The 23367-nt window shown below is 36.2% G+C and overlaps 1 protein-coding gene across 1 annotated transcript; it reads left to right on the top strand.

Moving 5' to 3' along the window:
- The first annotated feature begins 424 nt into the window (after window positions 1-424).
- On the top strand, window positions 425-11477 carry LOC121415349 (alpha/beta hydrolase domain-containing protein 17B-like). Its single transcript, XM_041608530.1, has 2 exons — window positions 425-1311; window positions 8656-11477. Exons 1-2 carry the CDS (start codon window positions 665-667, stop codon window positions 8882-8884), a joined length of 876 nt encoding a protein of 291 aa, XP_041464464.1. The 5' UTR covers window positions 425-664; the 3' UTR covers window positions 8885-11477.
- Window positions 11478-23367: the final 11890 nt, after the last annotated feature.

The following is a 23367-nucleotide window of genomic DNA, read 5'->3' as shown; positions in this document are numbered from 1 at the left end:
TTTTGTTTTATCATCCCCGCAAATTTGACCCTAAACACGTAGCTTTCCTAGCGAAATAGATACCTTTTTTTCATTATTTTGTGTTTTTGACACCCTTATCACGTTACGTACGTAACGTGCCCTTTCTTGAAAAAGACATCCCTTTAACGTGTTTTTTTTTGGTCGCGCATGGTATCCACTCGTGAATGCAATTGTCCCCCTCCCCGGGCCTTAACCGGACATTTTGGGAACACGCATGCTGTACTGTCCTTCTGACTCCGGAGTGGGGGGAGGGGAGGGTGCCATTCCCATCCACAATCGTCTGCTTCTTAATGTTTACATTTTGGAAAGGTGATAAAAAATAAACAAAACTTCGGTGGTGAGTCAACGTGCATCTATGCGCAGGCGTAGTCCAATTTCAACTTGGGAGCAGAGTGACGTCATCATAAAGAGGACGTCACTCTTCTCTGAATTACATGGTGGCCGGTATTTGTCTCCGTTGTTTGCCGTGATTAACTGTCGTATGTTAGCACAAAGACACACTTATTTCTTCCATTTTGCTGCATTTTTATGTACAGGAATCTGGTAACTGAAGGAATTCACAAATTTCTTAGTGGTAATGTATACATTGGAGTAGTCTAATAATCAGATATTTTCGTAAACATTGTGAAAACCCGCTTCCATCATGAACGGGCTTTCGTTCAGTGAGTTGTGCTGCTTATTTTGCTGTCCCCCATGCCCATCTCGCATAGCCGCCAAGCTGGCGTTTCTGCCACCAGAACCAACCTACTCTATTGTAACAGATGATACCGGTACTCGTGGGACATTACATTTAACGGATAGAGCAGAATGGCAATTTTCAGATCGAGAACTAGAATCAATTGAGGTGTTCTACACCCGAAACAAGCGAGGAAACAGGATAGCGTGCATGTTTGTTCGATGTGCACCAAATCCAAAATACACCATCCTATTCAGTCATGGCAATGCTGTTGATATTGGACAGATGAGCAGCTTTTACATCGGCCTTGGCTCAAGATTAAACTGTAATATCTTCAGCTATGACTATTCAGGTTATGGTAGTAGTAGTGGAAAGCCTTTGGAACGTAACTTGTATGCAGATATCGAAGCAGCATGGCAGGCATTACGATCGCGATACGGGATAAGTCCAGAGAACATCATTCTGTATGGACAAAGTATTGGAACCGTTCCCACAGTGGATTTAGCTTCACGCTATGAAAGTGCTGCAGTGATTCTACATTCCCCACTCATGTCAGGAATGCGTGTAGCATTCCCCGATACGAGGAGAACATGGTGGTTCGATCCATTCCCAAGGTAAATTTAAATTTGTGACTTAAAATAAATATAGCCTTTTAGGCTTACATGTAGAACTACATCTACATGTATATTTCTTGTTTTAAAGTTAATTGTGTCTGTGCTAAATTTGTTGTATTGATTTTTTGTTTATATTACTTCTTTTTTTTACCATTTGACCATTATTATTTCATATTTCTTGTCACTTTCAATATTGATTTCGCTTTGATTTTAATTAACATTAATTGTAAGTTATTGGTTAATTTTCTATGTTTTATTTTCATCATTATCACTCTGTAAAATTCATGTAAACTTACACTGTTGCATGCTGATTCATTTAACTAAAAGTCACACTAAAAATTTAAGAATGTTACTGGCATCAAATGTTGATAAACATAAGACTGGTGAAAATCTCCACCAGACAATGAAATCTGTTATGACTGGCAAGTGGTGTTTTCCTGATTTCATGAGGTCGTGCAATCTGCCTGCAGGCCTATCTTCTTTTAATCTGAAAATGGAGGATGGTACATAACATACTAGACCAAATTGATATTATAAATCTATGGAAGTTCGTATTAGTCTTGATTTATCTGGCAATCCTTGAATTGACAAAACTTATTTTGTATAGAAGTTTCAAATCTGACAATTCCCACTTGAAGTTCTTGTAGAGTACAGCACAATGAGTGGTCAATGACTGGAACTCTTTGCCTGTTGAGGTAGTCACAGCATCAACAATCAATGGCTTCAAGACAAAGTTAGACAAGTTCTAGTCTGCGTGGCATTATGTTCACGCATGGGAATAGTGCCTTTTTCAATTCAACACATTGGCACAGCACATTGCACAAATAGCACAGACTCAGTTTCAAACTTATCCAAGCTAGGAAGACAACAAGATGGACCTTGAAACTTGACTTATCCAAGTTAGGAAGACAACAAGATAGACCTGGAAACTTGACTGCAGGAACAACTGTATTTTTTCAGTAGATGCGGTATAAACGGTATAAACAACTTTCCTAGACCAATCCTTGCAGCTTGTCTCAATACCTGTATACAGCTTCTGCAAGTTTGGAACAAGCTACAACTTGATAATTAGGAGTTCATAAGAAAATTGATGCCCTGTTCATAAATGCAACCCCCTGTGTCTGATGAAAGTTATGTACATGATTGCATAGTTTGTTGATTATTATTTCCTCTTTGAAAGGCTGTAGCACCCCCCCAAAAAAAAAATGGATAAAGAAGTGACCAATCTCATCAAAAATCAAGATGTACAGAACTGCACCCACTTTTATTCATCTGACACATAAAAAAATAAATACAGTCAAACCTGTATTAGGGGCCACCTGTCTATAGTGGCCACTAAAACTGCTTCCAATGAAAGAAGATTGTGTGTATAAGAACCTGTCTATAGCAGCCACCTGTCTATAAAGGTCTCATTTTGTGTTTCACTTGGGTGGTAACCACAGACAAGTTTCACTGTAGTACATGAACATCTTGTATCCAGTTCCAGTCATTCTGGAGAGTAGGTTCTGGATTCATGGATGAATGCTACAGTCAGAGACGTACATGTACAATACATGTAATGCACTGATGTATTGCATTTGTACCATTGAATAATTTTCAAAATTTTAAGATTGCATTATACCTTTAAAAAAATGATTGAAAATCTCTGAGACACTTGTACATGTACTTGTTGATGATAATGTGAAAGTTGTACAGTACATGTACATGGTATTCATTGTACTTGCTCAGAAAAAGATAAACATTTTAACTCAGATTGTCAGAATGTATTCTTGTATATATGTTGGAAGGACATTTCAACAAACTGGAAAGTGCTAATTTAATTATTCTAGTGATTGAAATTTCTGTATTATTTTAGAGGTTAACCTTTCTGACTCAACTCACTCAAGACATTTCATTTGCAAGTGCAGTGTATCTCAAGATTCAAGGAGATCAATTTTGTAAATATTACTGTGAATGTTGGTTCTGTTGTTAAATGGAAAATCAGTTGAATGCCAAAATTTCATTTTCTTAAAGTGTATCTGTAGTCATCTAAGATGATCTGTGTTCTGAAAACAAGGTTATTGAAATTTGTTCTGGAAACTAATACACGGTAATTGACCCAGTACAGTTACACTACTTTTCCATAAAATGGTGTACAATACATGTACATGTATGTAGAAATGTTTTACCTGTAAAGTCCTGTAGTCATGAGAGTTAATACATGTAGGTGTGCCGGATGCAATTCAACATGTAGATGCAGGGGGGGGGGGACATCCCACTTTGGGGAGACCTCTGCAGGGGGGCTCTGCCACAAATTTTCAACGGCAATCATGAATCAGTATGCTGGAACTTTCCTGGGGAGGGTGGAGAGGGAGATACATATATTTACTCTGAAGAACCTTAATAAAAAAGGGAGGGAACTATAAAAGAAAAGCAACCAAGTTTATCATGAGGCAGGCATTTTTTTTCATTTTGTATTCTTTGATGTGCAAGGTTTGATTGTTTGATTTTTTTTTAAGTTCGTGTTTTAGAGCGCTTGATCATTTACAGTATAAACATGTACATGTAGGCTACATGTACATCAAGTATGAAGTGTCATATTGTTATTGTTTTTCTTCGAGACCCCACAAGTTCCTTTGGTGTAGAGGGGGGATACATAGGTTAAGTCATATTTTCAAGTATTTTTAAGTTAAAGTTATAAAATAATCCCTTTACTTTCTATGACATTTCCAATTATCCACATCCACATCATATTCAAAAGACTTACAGTATGAATTATAAATCAAATCAAATAAAATTTGTTGTTAATCTGTCAGACAGCAATGTAAAAAGTCCTGCCCTCACACTTTCTAATAATCCTTGTCGGTGTTCCCTGGTCAGCTACATGTATACTGTACCAGCACTTCATCTGACTGTAATAGTTCAGGGCTTAAATTAATCCAAAGACATCTATTGATTGGCCTCTTCTTCTTTCCTTGGTTGGCAACCAGTCAGGATTGACTATCTTAGCCACAGCTTTTGTTCATTTTCAATAGCTTATCATATTTTTTTTCCTTTTCCATTCCTTTTTTTTCTTCTCTTTTTTTTCTTTCTCCTTCCTTTTCTTTTTTTTCTCTTTTCTTCTTTTTTTCCTTTTCTTGTTATTTTCTTTTCTTATTTTTTTTCTTTTTTTATTCTTTATCTTTTTCTTTTCTCTTTTCTTTTTCTATTACTTTTCTTTTTATTTCTTTTCTTTTTCTTCCCTTTCCTTCTTTTTCTTTTTTCTTTTGTGTGCATTCTGTTTCTTGCCACACGTTTGATTTTCTTCTGCTACAGTAAGCTGCAACAGAGAAAACAAGTAAACTGGATTTGTGGCCAGTGTGAAAGTGCAAAAAAAAGCCTTGGATATATTTTGGACTGTATTTTAGCCTTGGATATATTTTGGGTTGTATTTTATTATGTTGTATTACATACAGTATTGATTGATAAGTGATATTCTCTTAAAAATGGAAAGTTTGTTATACATGCACGCGTACATGTCAAATACAGAAATTATTTTCCATGACAAATAATATTTTGCATGATTTCAGCCTGCCTTGGCGGTAGGTTTTTTTGTTCCGCATATAAAGCAACTTTATAGACAAGGCCAGTTTGCAGTGCACACACATTCTTCCCAGCAGTTAAAAGATGCATGGAAGTGATTCAGTGGCAGTGATGATATGAATCATACACCACATTGATGAACTTAAAGGACAAGAATGGCCCAACACGAGATGATGTTATCAAAAAGAGGAAAATCAATGCATGACATATCAAGATTGGTTGGTTGTAGAATTAATATTCAGAAAGCTTTTTTTTAGTATAAAATCTTGCTCTAATAGTTTCACAAAACAGTGATGCATTGCTGAATACACAAGACAGACATTTTTTCCTATAAAAATAATTATTTTCTCCCATCTGAATAAACTACATGTAGTGAAAACAAAATCATGTTAAAATTCTTTTGATTCAAGTCAGCTATTTTTAATCACTATTACCTGTAAAAACCATAGAACAATAGAATTAGTCCACAGAATCTATTGTTCTCTGTTTTTTTTACAGGTACATGTACATGTAATAGTGATTCAAAGATACATGTATCTGACTGGTACAGTGTAGTGTAAGAACTACACTGTTCTAAAAGTCCTAAAAAGTGTTTTTGATGTTTCATTTTACAGTACTAGTGAAATTCAAGTGTGACATCATCAGCTTTGTCATCTGAAAAATTCTTTTAATTTCAATACCATTCATGTAATTGCTTTGAAATCTGATCTACTTGTACATGTCATGTATAGTGTCGTGCATTTTTTCCCCTTGAAACAGATACCAGTATATGTATTATCCTTTGCACTTGGCCTTTATGCCTATGGTACATACAACATAGTATGTAGCTTAAAAAGAACAATGCAGAAAAAAATCTTCTCCAGAATTTTTACATCATGCACTAAAATGAACATGTTGTAGAACTACATGTACATGTATGTTTGCATAATGGTACAGTACATGTACATTTAAAACGCTCAACACTGAATGTTTGTGAAGAATTGTGACTCCACATCCTTGAATCTGTTGGTGCAGGTCCATGGTACAAGTAAAACACCAGACATTGAACTGTGATTCAAATTTATGTGAAGATCTAGGGTTAATCCTAGGTCAAGTTGTCTCTTCCTTGCTTTCCCAAAGAACGGGGTTTACAAGAATTGATTCTACCCCCTCCCTCCACATTCCAGGCTCACCTTATCTGAGTCTATAGGTGGTTTCAGACCGCCTTGAAGTTTAGATATAGGAACAACATTACGAAATGCGAGCGCGGAGCGCCAGCGAAAAATTTTGAGCTACGTATGGAGGTTAAAATCATGTAAATGTAACATGAATATTAATAGTTGCTATATTTTATTGTTGTTTCATTGTAATTTTCGGATTTCCCGGAATTTCCTGGAATTTTTTCATTTCCCGAAAAATTACCTGGAAAACGTCTGGATTTCCCGGAATTCGGGTAATTTCCTTCAAAGTGGAAACACTGCACACAATGAAAAGTGTGAAAACATTGTGCCGTGTAACGTCAGTTACCGTGAAAATGCCCAAATGCCTTTACGATCGCTGTACAAACAATTTCTATAGCAATAAATGGTATCAGATCATTTGTCTGGCATTCGTAAAGGAATTTGTGACCCTAGCTTAAAGAAACAAAATGAAATATTTTAACCAAGGAACTCCACAAAAATCTGGATGTTGGAAACGCAATCCTCTGAGAGTGACACCATATCAACAAACCTTCATTTTTGAGGAGCGCGATCGCAACGGTGCTCCTGTCGCGCTCCTAAAAAAAATAAAAAAATAAGGAGAACAAAAAATCCCGCTCCTAAAAAAAAAATTGCTAAAATTTAAACTTGGTAAATATTGTAGTCCCATGTGTAGATTTTCATGGTAACACCATGGAAGTCTACATGTGGGACTACAATATTTACCGAGTGTACATGTAAGTTTAAATCAGAGTCGGGGAAAGAGGTGAATATTGTTCATTTTTCTGATAGTTTTCAACTAAATCAAAATAATTTCAAGGAATTATGGAAAACAGATGGCCATTTCATGGATTTAAAATGTAAAATGTGAAATTTTAGCAATTTTTTTTTTTAGCAACAGGGCGATAGTTTGTAAACGTAACGACCCAGGCCAAGTTTCACAACAGATTAATTAATAGCTACACAGCTATTGCATATATACAAAAATCTACAATTCATCATACATGTATTGTATTGAATTGATTTGAGCTTCTCAAGGAGAGTGATTCTGAGGAGCTCAATTGAGCTCCTCAAAAAAATAAGGAGAGCGATTTATTGAGCTCCACGAAATTATAAACTTGAAGGACTGTATCAATAGTAAATTGCATTTCTGTGCTGTGTACAAGCATGGAACGAAGTCACATTAATTGCCCTTCCAAGTTCCGACAGAGCTTTATATGCACTGGAGGCTTGGTTATTTTTTAAGATTTTGCTATGTATTACAAAGAAATATTGCGTCGTGGAATATTTCATTCATTTTGACAAATTGTTTTCAAGTTGTATCAACTTCAAGATTGGATATTTTTATGAAAATAATTTAGATTTCACAGGGAATAATTTTCCTTCCATTGCATTGCAATTTGCTCCACATTTTTGAAAGACTGCTATGCATAAAATCTTTTGTATAGCATATTATTACATAGGACTGTACAATACTTAATCGAGAGCGTGTGACCGAAAATGCTTTTCAAATTTGTAAAGCAAAATAAATATTCTGTTTCATAATATTGGTTTTCTTTTTCTATCTCTTACATAATTTGTCTAATCAGATTTTGATATGAATTTAACTTTAAATAAAAAGGTTGTGAATATTTTGCCACAACAATATTGTTAAAAACTTACTCTAAGACAGGGTGCATGTTGAAATATCAGTTTTTCTGTGTTTAATGTAAAGTCTGATCTAGTGCTCATCGGTTGCATCTGCATACATGTACTTGTGTTATCAAATTTCTAATAACTGATTAAAATGCAAATTTGATTGCCTTGCAGCGCGAGGCCTATCATGACCAATTAACCTACATGTGCATGTTGCACATGTTGGGTAGTGAAAACATAGGAAAGAGATTAAGGATTCAATTACATGTAGATTGACTCGTTACAAAACAAGGATCATGGTAAGAAATTTGTAATACAGTATAATTATATTATTTATGCTATTTTGAGGGGTATAACCTCTATGCAGCAAAGTACATGTAATACCCCTTTCATAAACTCAATTATGCGGCTAATAGCAGCATAATTTGGTCGTAAAATTGGAGGAGGACCAGAGTTATCTGCATTATTTTGATGCTGCAATTATCTGCATAATAGCGGCATCGGCACCAGATTTTGACTTTATGAACGCATTCCCAAAGTAATGCGGATAATTGCCATGGTGCGGTCACAAGGTCACCCTTTTCCAACACAACCGCATCGGAGGGGGTGTGTGCAGTTGCCATGACGATTATCTGCCTTTTTCAGGACGGGCGCTCGTAAAAATAGTGTGGATTATTTTCAGAGTTTGTGAACGCAATTTTTATTGAATTATCCGCATTACTCTTAGGCGGCTAATTGGAGGATGGGTTTATGAAAGGGGTATAAGATTTTTAATTTGCATAGAGCAAGTACAGTAATAACCCAAGTTCTGTTCATCTTTTCACTCCCCTTCCCCCTTTTATCTTTCTTCCACTTTCCATCTCAACACCTTTCTTTTGTTCCTGTTTTCTTCTTCACCTTCGCCCCCCTCCCTTACCCCCACCTCTCTATCTCTCTCTCTCTCTTTTCTCTTTCAATCTCCCACCTGCAGCATTGATAAAGTTTCCAAGGTGGCATCCCCCGTCTTGGTCATACACGGGACCGAGGACGAAGTGATCGACTTCTCCCATGGACTGGCGATCTACGAGCGCTGCCAACACACCGTTGAACCGCTGTGGGTGGAAGGAGCCGGTCATAACGATGTGGAGCTCTTTGGTCAGTATCTGGAGCGCCTCAGGAATTTCATCACTCAGGAGCTACCGAGCCTTACAGCATCATGATCATCATCACAGGCTTAGGCAGGCAAGCAGGTAGTTGGGAGCCACTACGCTTTGTGTGTGTACTCCTCATCCGACTCTTTGTAAGATCTGTAAATAAACAGGATTTTTCCTTGTTCGTACGATATATTCGCGGGCTGCCCATATTTGGCCCGTTCACACAAACATGAATATTAATCATTGGCACAAAGTTTTTTCCAACACAAAATTTTCATGAGTAATACACTTTGGCTGATATTTGCCATTCATGTTGATAAAATTCTTCTTTGTGTGAACTGGCCTTTATGCATATATCTGAAAGTTATGTAGCATTGATTTTATACATTACTAGGCAGTATTGCTTCATTTCTTTTTTATATCCACGCCAGGGTACTTCCCTCAGTGTAGGAGAGTCTTAACTGGAACTCTTGCATATTTATCTGTAAATTTGCTTCTTATTTGCATCAATATTTCAATACTTAATGATACATACAGGTACGATTAGTCATCTGGTTGAAAAGATGTATGTTGAAGCCTTGAAGGAGCCTAAGGAGGAATAACCCAAGGTTATTAATTATCTCAATTGAAATATTTATAAAAGGTTGAAGTGTTTTATTGCATTATTAATGTTATTATTTATGGCACTCACTGATAAACATTTTAGAAATGAGGACCAAATTTGAATATACCGGTAATACTGCCATATAACTTTTCATCTAGTATGAAATACACAATAAATTTTCAATTTGATTCGTTGAGTATTTTAAAAAGGGCGGATAGAGAACCTTTCTTCAGTTCAATAAAGACTTTCTTTCAGAAGTGAGAGATGTAAACCTTACAGGGTGAATCCAATTGATGCAACCTTAAGCTGTGGAGAAGTTAATCAATGTACTACAAGTATCAGTTTGAAGCATGCTTTAAAAAAAATAATGAATGTTGTTTTGACAACCGTACCCTACCCTTGCTTTTCATAGCAACTAAGATAGATCCAGAGTGGATTCAAATTAATTAAAATTAGATTAACTGAATACTGTAGTTTCAAGGGAATATTCAAGGAATAATAATAATTTGCAGACCAGGGGTAAAGCTCTTCAATTTATAACAGTATTAGCAGTATTTGATATTCTCTAATTTTCAGAGAATCTGAATAATTCTATAAAAAAGATAACTGTCTCAGTATACATGTAGGTTGAGGTAGTTTTCGATAATTAAAGTAAATGTATGCTAATTGGTATGCTTTCAATGCTCTCTCTCAAGAGAGAAGTGTGTGTATGCGCTCAACTTTAATATTCTAAATTACACTTTTTTCTTTTATAAATTTCTTTATTATCTTTTGGAAATGGTCACACTTTTCTTTGATTTTTGTGTTTGTACATGAATGTAAGTTTTTTTTATATGTTGGGTTTGCATCTATGATCTCAGAGTCCTATCCTAGATTTGAACCTTTACTACATGCACTATCTTTGGGCTGGTTTCATGAAACTTTGAAACAAGTAATGATCAATCATTACCATTGTTCCACAGCCAATCAAATGCAAGATTTTTGCACGTACAGTGGGTGTACATGTATCTTGCGGGACCGTACAAAATGACAATCGAAGTTATTATCAGTGGTACAACATGTATGTTTCATTCAACAAGGTTGTGAAAGATCATCCAGGATATAGCATTTGATACAGCTTATCAGACACAGACAGACAGAAACAGTCTGGCTAGACTTTAATCAGGTGATTCTGAGTGGGAGTAGAAAAGGATATGTATGCATGCAACAGTACAGTACACTAAATTGGCAAATTTTGCAATTTTGTGTTGACTTGATACACGGTAATTTTGAATTTCAGTGAGAACTGTGAAGAAATACATCAAGAGAATCTAGGAATAAAATGAAAATGGACAATTGATGCTACATTGGGCCTTTTTCCAAACTTTACAAGACTTTAAATTGAGAATGATCGATAAGAAGGAAATTAGAATTCTTGATTCTTGAGATCTTTTATTCAAGGTTTTGACCAAGTAGCATCTACTTTGGGCAACAGCAGTAAATCAACCATAAGCGGAAGATTGCATTTTGCAAGCTATAACAGTTTTAGAATACAGCTTCTTAGGATTATGGCAATGTCAGTGACATCTCTCCAAGATGCAGGATCTTAAAGGGGAAATGTAAAAAGTGCAAGAAAAGTATTTATGAAGGTTGGTGAAATTTAGGGGGAAAAAATAAGATCATGGATTTTTTTACAGTTTTTATTTTGTGATGTCACAAGTCCTTCATCTGCCATAAATTCCACAAAATGCTGATTTCACTGAAAATATCAAAATGATTGCAATTGTGCATGCACAAGCTTTGAGGAAAAAAAATCAGTCACCATGAATTTATGGAATTCATACTATAATGTCATGCTCTGTTTTAGGCAACTGCTGTACATGCACATGCACAGTATGATATCACAAAATAATAATTAAAAAAAAATCCTTTAAAATTGAATTACTATGATTTTGGAAAGCATTCCATCAAACTTTTGTTAATAGTGTGTCATGATTGAATTGTACATGTACAGACAAATGGAACAGTTATCAGGCAAGGCAAAAACACTATACATGTATTACATGTGCATCAGTATCACAACTGCAGCCGTGTAGAAAAAAAATGCAAGAGATGGAGATTCTGCCCGGCAGTTGCACTTGCTAATACGCCTAATGAATAGAAAATTGGTGCCCCTAATGTGTAGAGAGCCCAGTCACTTTCGTTGTCGTCTGAAATGAAGCAACTATAATTTACACCCACATAAAGCTGGATTGCACCAAGAGGATCTGCCCCCCCCCTCCCGGCCTGCCCAATTAGGAAATACCAGTACTCTATGTAGCCAGAAATGCTTGACATTTATAACTTGCATTGTTGGCCTGTATGGCGAGTGCATTGTTGAACTTGATGGTACTTAGTTATAGCAACGGGAAGCTGTCTATTGAAGGTCATTCAGGGGCATTGTGGTTCAAGGAAAAAAAATCTTTTATCTACCCTGTACTTCCTTTCCTTCTCTTTCTCTCTCCCTCTCTCTCCTTGCCTCATACTTAACTTTCTTGAGCACTTTCACTGCCACTTCATGTTCAATTAATCCATCCTTGTAGCCTACATGTATATGGGCCTGCAGCTGCCTGTTTTGCACGAGTATACCAGATGTGGATAACAATTGAATTTTTACAATACAGTGTTAAATTCAATAGAACCAGGAACAATGACACTAAAAGCACAAGGGTAGTACGTGTAATTAAATGGCAAATTATGTAAATGAAAATAGTTCTATCTACCATATAGGTCCTAGACTGTTGCAAACTTCAGGGTCTTATTCAAGTAGAATGGAAAACAGTACCATCATGCATACAGTGTGTAAAGTATGTACTTTTAATTGATTTTCTCTGTGCGAGAAGAGATAATGGATATATACAGCAGCCATAAAAATAGTAAATATCAAGAAAATTGATGCGGCAATCAAAAAGGGAAGCGGGCGCAGACGAGAAACATCACTTTTTGATATCTTTTAGCCAATATTTGAAAATACATTTAGTAAATAGTAAAAAAAAAAAAATTCATGCAGCTGCCAAAATAGATGCGTGCGAGGACGATCAACTACTTTCTTTTTACTTGGCCTATTATTATTATCTTTCTAACAAGTTATGTGTAAAATTCAATGTCCCTGCAAAACAGAGAGGGAATTAATAGGCGATTATCAATTATATGAGTAGGCCTATATCTATATGCAGTTTATTAATGGAGCAGAGTTCATTCATTTGTAGCCTACATTTTCCAAGGTCCCTGTACCTTGCCACTCATTTATTAATGAATCATACATATACAATTTAAAGCATTCCTTAATTTTCCTCATGAATGCATTTTGGTTATGTTGACTCACTATCGCAAAGTAAACTTTGATTCATTAGTGATCCATTTGACAGTCATTCATTTGGCATCATCATTATAAAAATAATGCCAACCTCAAGGGCAGTTGTGAGAACATGATTGGCAAACACAATCACAGAATGGTCATTTTGACTTCAAACTACTTCATGAAATGATGGATGGAATTTTAACCCATACTTGTACATGTACACCCCTGCAGGCTAGCACACAGTGCAACCAAGGAGGTGCCACCACAAGAAGAAATGTCCGTTTGGCACATGCATGTTCACATCTGCAATATGGTAAAGCAGGGAGGGGAGGGGAGGGTGGTTAAGCAGGCACCGTTAGATCCCTCAGATTTTGCCAAATTTGCTACAAAAACGTTGCTTGCTTGGAGTTATACCGAGTTATACAGTGTCTGTTCAGTGAGCAGCTTTCCATTTTATAGCCTTTTCTCTCCCTTTTTATAGCTGTTATGTAGCCCTTTTTTGAAAACCTCAAGAAAATGTGAAACATGCCTGTTTCGTTTCCTCCACAGGCTTACATGAAACAGCTATAAAACAGAATTTTATCCTCTTTGCACTTTTATTCATTCTGATGGGAAACACTATATTCTGAAAATTGTGAATATTTTTATTTGATCAGGAGAAGGGAGAGGGGTGAGCTGCTTGTCAAAGAACATCAAGACATACCAGCCCCCTCCCCCACCCTCTCCTGTGGTATCACACCGATCATGCCCATTGCCAGTGCACCAGTCACCTTCCTGCTTGTGAATCGAGACTAGCAACCGGTGGGAGAAAATGGTCGGCGAAGCACGAATTCACGTTTCCGCCTTGAGATGGAATAAGAAGCAGATATGACACAGGCTGCTAGCTTCTGAAGAAACACAACCCATGAGAGATGCTGTAGGATGGGATTGATGGCCGCTGTGTGTGCTGGTCTCTCTACTATCAATATCAATTTCATACCTCACTTGAATAAATCCAAAATCAGTGTGTATTCGGGTCAGGATGTATTGGAGGCACAAAAACAAGCTGGTATTTGCGTGTACATGTTAGTACAGCATTACTGTATCGGAATACCACTTAATCCTGCGTTACATATTTCATTACATTGTCATGAAAACTGCTTTGTAAACTGGATGCACTTCCATATGTTATTAGATCAATATTCTGTTTTAACAGGAAATGTACTATAAAGGCATTCATATTTTAGAATAACAATAACTTTATAATGCAGACCTGCAAAACATGGGTACTTCTCCGTCTTCAGACATTCAGGGTGACAAAGACATATGTTCCTATTGGGGTGTTAAACTATACCATAAAGATACAAACAGTTTGTCTTAATTATGTAGGCCTATACCATGAACATGCATGGATGTACGTGTACAAGTCCTTCCACCTCATCTATTGCTATCTCTCTCTTTCTCTTTCTTTCTCTCTCATTCTTCTCTTACTCTTTATCATTATTTTTTTCATCTCAGTCGCCAGTAGGTTATTGCTTGCCATGCTAATTGCTTTATGAGGTTTGCAACCCTTAAATAGCCTCTGCTTGATTTGCCCTTCTAGCGGCAACCTCTGTATGCTTCCCAATCCCAACCCCGATCTCCACATCGCCGTCACTTCTGTTTCTCTGCCTATCTCCTTTAGAGCATCGCCGGCAACCACAGGCATAGTGAATTGGACATAAAGATGATAGGGGTTACTTTGTGAATAATGCATTTGAGATTGGAGCATATATGGACTGGGCGCAGAGCCATTTTTCGAGTGATCTTGACTTTCCATAAACCAAAACCCTTGATAATGTCAGTAATGTGCACTGACAGCTAGTTGAACTTAAAAATAGGTGTGTTGGTGTCCTTCTTTTGTTCGCACTACACCTACAGGCAGAAGTCAAGATTTTTTTTTTCCAGTTTAGACCTACACAAGTATCAAGCAAGTGTATAAATGTAGTATGCAATACAATTATCAAGCAATTGTAATGCAATGTGCACTCATGTTTTTCTGCAAAGAATGCACTTACATGTAAACATACCACTGCCAAACTTGCAAGATTTATTGAAATGAAAGAAAACTGTTATAAACAGGCATTATTATATGTTGTTGGCTTTGGAAAAAAAAATCAACTGTGACCATGTGCAATGCATGTATATTTGTGTAATGAATTAATGCATGTAATTTCTGAATTTTGGCATCAAAATGTGATATCAAACTGCATGTATGAAACCCACAGTGGAAACATTTAGAAATTATCATTAGCATTGTAATGTACTCCACATGTTTCCATATTTTAGGGTACAGTATACACTTGATAATTAGTTGAATAAATTGACAACCTACAGTTGTCAGGTGAAAATCAAGATCCTTGGTTACTGTAATTTGCCTACGAAAACAGATGCCAATTTTCCAGATCACCGCTAGCTGGCTTGGTGGAAAATCTGAAATGCCAAGTTGTAGGTAATGACTGGTGCTAGTGTTGTTGTGATAGAGATTGTAATAACATCCTCGCAGGGAGGTTCTTTTCCTCTGTCACCTCAGGGCTTGGAAGACATTTCAATATCGGTTGTGAGAGTAACCTGACATGGTTCTCTTTGCACGGCGTATCGTGAACATGAACGTGTAGGCTGCCCCCTGTAGGGAAAAGCCATTGGGAGCCGGCAGGGAAGCGGGGAGGGATGAGGAATCCCAGTCCTACTCATAAGGTGGTTTCAAACCGCCTCGGTCACAAGAATCCCTGTTGAATTACGAGAAATTTTTCAGGCTGAAAAATACCCATTGATTATTCTTGTATTCACACCGCCCCAAAACATACGCTTCGGGATAAGTTCCTGAAGTTACGAGCATGCGCAGTGTGATTAGATAAGCAAGCAAGGCGTGAGATTCAAAATCACTAGCCCAGCAGCCACCCAAGGCACCCCGTGCCCAACTACACGCTGGGCTAAAAGTTCCTGTAAATTTCTTGTACATCGTCATAATACCTGCGACCTTGGAAAAATCCTAGCGAAATTTCCCGTAATTTTGACAAGTACCTACTATTTAGTGGGTATTTTCTTTCGGGGAGATTATGCGTAATTTGCTTTCACATTGCCAATGTTACCTGGTATTTTTTGATCGGGGTGAATTTCCCGATCAGAAAATACCTGGAAATGATGAACTTAGAGGCAGTCTGAAACCACCTATTCATTCTGACTGTGGTTTATGACCCATCCCATTAAAACCTCTGAGCTATCTGCGAGCTTTAGCAGAGCCCTCCTTCTATGAGATTCCCTGATGACCAGCACTTCTGTTAAAGTCACCTTCTTATTTGTTGCCATGGGAACTGGCATGTTAGCCAGATCCCCGTGTGCGTCAGATGATATATGGAAAACCATACAAAGTGCATGTTATTCATCGAGCTGGGATATTTTAAAAGCCTAACTGTGTAGAATTGCTCCATTTATTTTGAAAGAATCCGGAAGTCCAGACTTGAAGATGAAGATTTAAGAAACAGCATGAATTTTACCAGTATTAGAGTATTCATAAAAATATGAAAGTTCAACTCTTCAACCATTAAATCGCATAGCATGTACACTGTACAGTATAGGTAGAATCTATAGTTTTATTTGTTCATCATTTTGGAATGTTCATAATGATGATGATGAAACAATGTTCAGAATGTAAATGTACACTTCCATCTATAAAAAAAATTAATAAGCATGTATGATAATGTACTGTCAAGTTGGCAAAAATACTTTTGCTACATAACACAAAGATGGCGACTTCCAAATGAATTTGAATTTGATAATACATTTCATCACCCGCAACTTAAAAGAGTTATATTTAACTTGGTAGGCCTATTATGTGAAACTTATTCAATTACAAAAGAAAAGAAATCAATACTTTTCTAGAAGTAGACCCTGGATGATATGATATAGGTTTCATATTGTGGGAGGAAAATTACATGCATAGCCTATACAAGCTACATACATATGTACATGTATGTTACATGTAGGTGACCGCTATAAGTCATTCAGGAAACTTTCAGCAAGGGAAATATCACCAGGTTGATACATGTAGGAATCTGATAAAAAGAAAATTGATGAATTCAGGGAATTCTTCTATTGTCCCCTGTTCATTTTGATAAATAGTAATCCATTTGAGTAATGAGTACATCGTCATAAACCAAATCCCAGTACTTTGATCAGTACATGTATAGTCATAGAATGCCTATTAATGATGAAGTGGATGCTACTTTATAGTTCAGCACTTGGGGGGGGGGAAGGGGGGGGGGCAGGAAAGTTCGAAAGATTCAATATCATTCCATCTTGTCTAAGTTGCATTTGGCTTTGGTCTGTCTGACTGTCATTCCTGTTTAGGTATGTGGGTTTCAAGGCTAACACTGAACGCTGATGTCTGTTGCGCCCCAATTGTGTTGACATTTAGAGTGAACTGCTGTTGATTCGTTGAGAGAGCCTTTACCTGTGGAAAGACTTGTAAAGTGATAATGGTGCTATCGCTAAATCACGATCATCCTCTCCTCCTGTAACCATGCTAATGCATACCAAGTGTTGTAGGCCTACATACATGTACTGTAGCCAGCATGCACAGTTTCTATATTCACAGGTTTAAACTTTAATCAGGGAAGTGGGAGTTGGTTACAGTTTAATTGTAAAAAAGAATGAAAGGCCGTTGCATTGCTGCTTTTAGATTTAGCATTGACGTTCGCTTTCTAAATGGAGTTTTAATCCGAATACCTTGACTTTATCCCTGTGCCTGCAGGAAGCAAGCGTAAACAACATTCATGGTGGTTTATAGGTTTACTGCAGTACTGAAAGTCAAGCAAGTAATATGTAAAATCAATTTGAATGAATGCTTGGAAGAAAAATAATAATCATTAAACTGCATGTATATTGAAAGAGGCCTACATGTAAATATGCGTACATGTACCATGTAATTGAGCAAATTAGAGATCATTATTTCTCTCACATTTTTGCCCTCTTTAATTAGAAAAGTCAATAACCTAATACAAATGTATATTTAATTTTTTTCACAATTATTTTGTTTTACAGGTATCTTATCAGCCATACATGTACATGTATAACAGTATTTAAACCAGTGAAAGAAAAAAAAGGGGTGATGATGTACTTGTGCACATGTATATGTAAGCCTTCATGTATACTGTATACGGTAAATGTGATAGGGTTGTGAAATAAACTGCAGTCCTACATGTATCTTGGTACATACTATTCCAATATTGATCTCAAACGTGAGATTTCCTGTTCCAAGTTCAGGAGTTGTGTCAACGATGCATAGTAAGGTGTGACCTTGCACTGTTGAAGGTGTGGTCAATATGGTTTAATCAAATTACACTCTATAATATACACACACATAACACATTTACATGCACATAACAGTGTAGGCCAATGGGGATTTACACTATCAAAGTTTTTGCCCATGATTCAGTCTTCTCTAATCTTTCTATCCTATAATGTCTGGATACAAGCTTTAAAAATGATTTATTTCAATCATGAAAAATTGACATTGAAATACCCTACACACAGGCCTATACAGTAGTATGGTATATATTTTGCTGAAGGATTTAGGATGGATGTTTTGAGGAGGGATTTTCCATTTCTTGAAAACCTGTTGTGATAGTCTGAAAATGTAGACTACTCAAATGTCATCTGAGGTGAATTTCTGCTAGTCTCTGCATTAAGACATTTTAAAATTCAATGTACATGACTGTATACTTTTATACATGTACGTGTGCCACTGTTGACACGTTGGAGAAAATAATGTTTGATGGGGTTGGGATTTTCATTTTAACCACCGTTTTTTTTTTGGTGCTGATTTGGTTAGAATCGTGAGCTCAGCCAAATACATGTATGTTGGTGGCGACTCACTACAATGTATCTGTGTTGTTTTATAGGCCTATACATGTAGATTCATAATATCCTGTCTACAGTGTTGGAATCTCATGGGGTTGAATACGAGCCAGGAATACGAGTAGACCGTTCATCTCCTCATCCCTGCCTTTCACACATGAACTGTACGGTACTTCTCTTTATTTCCCCTCGCCTTTCCCTTTCGGTTTCATGTGAGCTGCATGAAGCATTCTGCCAATTAATATGCCATTTCTTTCATGTACATGTATGTGTATACAGTACAGTCAAAATTGATTGTCACCAATGTTAGTTTGTGTGCTTAAAGGCGACCGCACATCTTGCGATTGGTCTGCGACCCGATTTTGGAATAAAGCGTGGTAGAATTCGATGCTATTAATGAAACATGGAATATTTTACTGTATAATATTGTAAATCCGTGCACGAATACCTATGTTCAAATCTGTGACAATGCTATCATCCTTCTTATAATAAAAGCGTATTTAATATCTAGTCGTAATGACTCATAGTGGTCGTACAATTGGCTATGATTTGAAACTAATTTGGCCTTTACTCCAAAATAAAGGCTCGCAATCTTTCATAATTGTTATATTAGTATTCTTTCAATTAATTTTAACTTCAAATAAAATATTTTTTTCATTCACATTTTCAGAAAATGAGTGAAATGCGATCTGTTCCAAAATCAGATCGCGAACAGTTGTAAGGGGTGCAGTGGCCTTAAGATGCAAAACAATACAATATAATTGTTAAAAAGAGCATGTCTGAAGAAAAACATTTACAAAAGATGTTTGCTTTATCATTCTTTTGATGAGTTGTTTGTCTCTCATGCCATTTCCCTTCTTCATACATTATGAAAGTAAAGAGAGCTACTACATGTACATGCATGCAGACAGTGTTAAATTTTAACTACATGTAGACCTACATGTATGTTCTTTAGGCTATGTATATGATGAAAAGGTTTTGAATGGTGGTTTGATACCGCATTTAACTGCAATACATGAAGGCCTACATGTACATCCTGATTATATATATTCTAACCTCATATAAGAGGGTGCATGTTCGATCCATTGTACAATGACACCCTATACTTCCAGTCACGAGTTGATGAACTGATTATAGGCCTACACTGTATTCATGCTACATGTACAGTGTATGGTCAATCCTTAATGATATGCTAATTCAGCTTTAATTAGAAAATACATGTAGGTGTCAAAACAAGCTTTAATTACATGTATTGTGTATTCTACTCGACTTGGAATTATCTATGCAGATGCACATCAACCTACATTGATGTGTATTGTACAAATGCTGGTTGGAAATACTACCATGTTCATTATAGAGATTATAGGGCCTATTTACAGTAATATAATAATTAGTCTACATATATGTATTCTATATAGTTCAGCAATTTCCTTGGGTACTCAACATGCCATGGTGAGTTCCACTCTCCAATGAATTTCTAAAGAATTGACAGAAATATTAATACAGAGTACAATGTTGAGCATGGAGCTCAAAGGGACTGTATAAATGTACATGTACATAGCCCAGGGGCTGCGGAACCGGGAGGGGGGGGGGGCTTCAGCCCCCCCACTTTTTTCCAAAACCGTGTACAAAAACGCAAAAGTGACCATACAATTGTGATTTTTAGCATGGTCAGCCACCCCAATTTTGGCTCAGCCCCCCCCCCCCACTTTGAAAACTGTTCCGCAGCCCCTGTAGCCATCTGGTATAATTGATACATACCCCCTTCATGAATTTGTGGATGCTGAATTACTGATCAGTTGCGGCTTACATATATTCATTAAAGGTGGAGGGCCAGAATAATCATGATTATTTGAGTGTCGCTATGAAGAGGACTTGATCCGTACTTGATCTCATCTTTTAATTCATTTCTGAATTCATGAATGCAATATATTAAAGTTGGCAGGTCCACACTATTCTCATAGATCTGCAAAGATTCTGGATTATTTGAGGGTGAAATCATGACAAGGGGTATAGGCCTACATGGAGTTATCTAGTGTTCCATCTGTATTAAACCAATTTCTTGATTAAACCATAGAGCTGTTACCTCCATGATTAAACTGACTATTCTGTTTGCCCATTCCCTGGTTTGCGAGAGCTGTGTTTTTAACAGGTGGTAACAATATAAATTTGAGTATTATACTGTAATAGGAAGGATGACCTGTGATGGTCATTGCATGGATTAACCCAACATATATAAATGCTAATGTGATCAATTCACAACAGGATTGGAGATAATCTTTGTTGACAGAGTATTCAATGGATATTCTGTAAATACAGATCATGTTGGTTAAAGCTTTTTCAATTTTTTCCACTTTGCAAAACAAAAAAAATCCTATTGTGATTTGGTGGATTACATTTGGGTCAGTTTCAGCAAACAAAGGGAGGTCAAGATATTTTTGTTTTATAAGAGTTTTGTTTTGTATGATCCATTGTATCGAAAATTAGTTAATGAAGGCTGTTTTGGTGTGGCAAATGTCAATTCATATTGTGACCATTTCCAAATGATTTAGATAGTAGGCTTATGCTTGAAAATGCCTTAGAACTCTTCAGATGTTTTGTCTTTGCAGTATTTTTTTTAAATGTGTAATTTTATCTTCTATCTGTATTGACAGGTAGTCATTTTTTGGAAAGTACCTGTAGTGCTCCATTTAGCATTCTTGCATATGTTTGCTGAATTTGCACATCATTTGCCATTACAGTTGTATTTTATTTATTTATATATATGATATCTTAGGAAGGAAAATATCTAAATTTCCAATATTTTCTGCATTTTTTTTCTGTTTGCTTGAACTTCCTAGGAAGTGACAATTCAATTTCAAAATATTTATGTTTAGATGTCAAGTGAAAATGTCTCGTATTTTTGATGTTTTTAGACACTAAGTTAAAAAAAAAAAGATATGTACAGAGTTGAAGTACACTTGTATTTAGCCACATTATGTAAAGGGTTGAACATTTTACTGTCATTCATGAAAAAAATGTAGCATATAGTGTGTCTATTGTTAATACTTGGAATTATTTTGGAATGTATAAAAAGCAGAGGTCACATACATGTAGAGTTGTGTTCATGATCACATATTTCTGTTGAACTATACCAGGGACCTTGGTTGCATCATTATGAAATATGAGACTGTGTCCATTTCCTTCAACAAGTTACATATGTGTGTAAGAAAATAATAAAAAAACAAAGTGTGTAAACGGTGACTTTAATGTGTGTATGATAATTTATGTTTTCATTTTAAGGATTGGACACGCCTTCAATAAATCAGATATTCAGTAGAGTATTAAACCATTTTGAAATGAGTGGTGTTATTTTTTCTTGTGTGGAATTTCCTCAGCATATGCATACAAAATGCATTATATTCTTCATATGAATGTAATGTAAAAATTTCTTTCTGAAAATCCTAACACTTCACACACATACACCCATTTGCTTTTTATTCTGAAAAGTCAGAATACTAGGAATATCAGTGTGTATTATGTGCAGTGAATGAGTTTACAGATCTTCCAAACGAAATAACTTTGTAATTAAACGTCCAGATCTGGACCAATAAAAATCTTTGAAACCAGTAGAATTGCACACAATCAAAGAAACGGCTCAATGAAAGTTTGAAAAAACTTGAATAAATGGCTAAGTTATTAGCATTCAAATTGAATGTTTTAGCTATATGGAGATCCTTGTTGGCAATGTGAGTGTGGCAAAGATGAGTGATGTCATGCATGAACAACTTTTACATTATTTATGTACTTATTTCAAATTTTCTCTTTTATCAAATGTATTGGAGTATCAGGTTTTCTTGTTGTGGATAAAAAGATATTTGTTGTAATTGTTTTGTCAATATACATGTACATGTAAGACAATGACATCACACACCTTGATCAAATTACATATGAGAGAATCTCAGGAGCATTAGTGTACTTGGCATTCAAATGCATATAACTTTCTTATTCAATATTTCTCAAAGTTTCACTGAACTTATCCTTTTATTGTTGTTTTCTTTTGAAGCTTATTTCTTTATAAGGTTCATTCTCTTGTCATTCATTTGTCACCAACAGTAAATGAGAAAAAATATGTTTATGTGTACACATAAATAATGATAATTATAATAGCAAAGGTGCTTTTTTTATTTAGGTTAAGGTTAAGAAATTAAGATGATCTGCAATCACAATTTCACAAACTGAATATGATATTGAATTTTCACAACTTTGCCATGGGTCACAAAGCTGCTGACAGAGCAGGAGATACTCGGCCACTGATCATATAGGCCCGAATTCACAAAGGTGGCTTTGAAAACCCACGGTTGAGTCCATGGTTTATGCAGATTTTATTGTATAAATTACGCTTCTTTTACCGCATACTAAAAAATGTCCAATGCTGATGCGCGCTTTTGTCACAGTGCGCCAACTTGACGCCTGTTACCATGGTTAGATACGCTATTTTATTCATGAGTCCACTCTTCAAACAGTGGACTCGAGAATAAACTAGCGTATCTAACCATGGTAACAGGCATCAGTTTGGCACACTGTGACAAATGCCGCATCAGCATTGGACGTGTTATATACACGCGCTCGATACGCGCTAAATTAAGCGTAATTTATACAGGAAATCTGCATAAACCATGGAATCAACCGTGGGTTTTCAAAACCACCTTTGTGAATTCGGGCCATAATGTCTCAAGATGGCATGATGATTACATGTAAACAGGGGCA

The sequence above is a fragment of the Lytechinus variegatus genome, chromosome 5 (genome assembly GCF_018143015.1).
Source record: "Lytechinus variegatus isolate NC3 chromosome 5, Lvar_3.0, whole genome shotgun sequence".
NCBI classification, from domain to species: Eukaryota; Metazoa; Echinodermata; class Echinoidea; order Temnopleuroida; family Toxopneustidae; genus Lytechinus; species Lytechinus variegatus.
The sequence above is the reverse complement of the archived record's forward strand: the minus strand, read 5'-3'. Positions and strand labels throughout refer to the sequence as shown.

Bases quoted from the DNA above. Each gene is read 5' to 3' on its own strand.
- LOC121415349 (XM_041608530.1), top strand. From the start codon at position 665: ATGAACGGGCTTTCGTTCAGTGAGTTGTGCTGCTTATTTTGCTGTCCC. The intron at 1,312-8,655 runs GTAAATTTAAAT...TCCCACCTGCAG, and splicing joins TGGTTCGATCCATTCCCAAG to CATTGATAAAGTTTCCAAGG.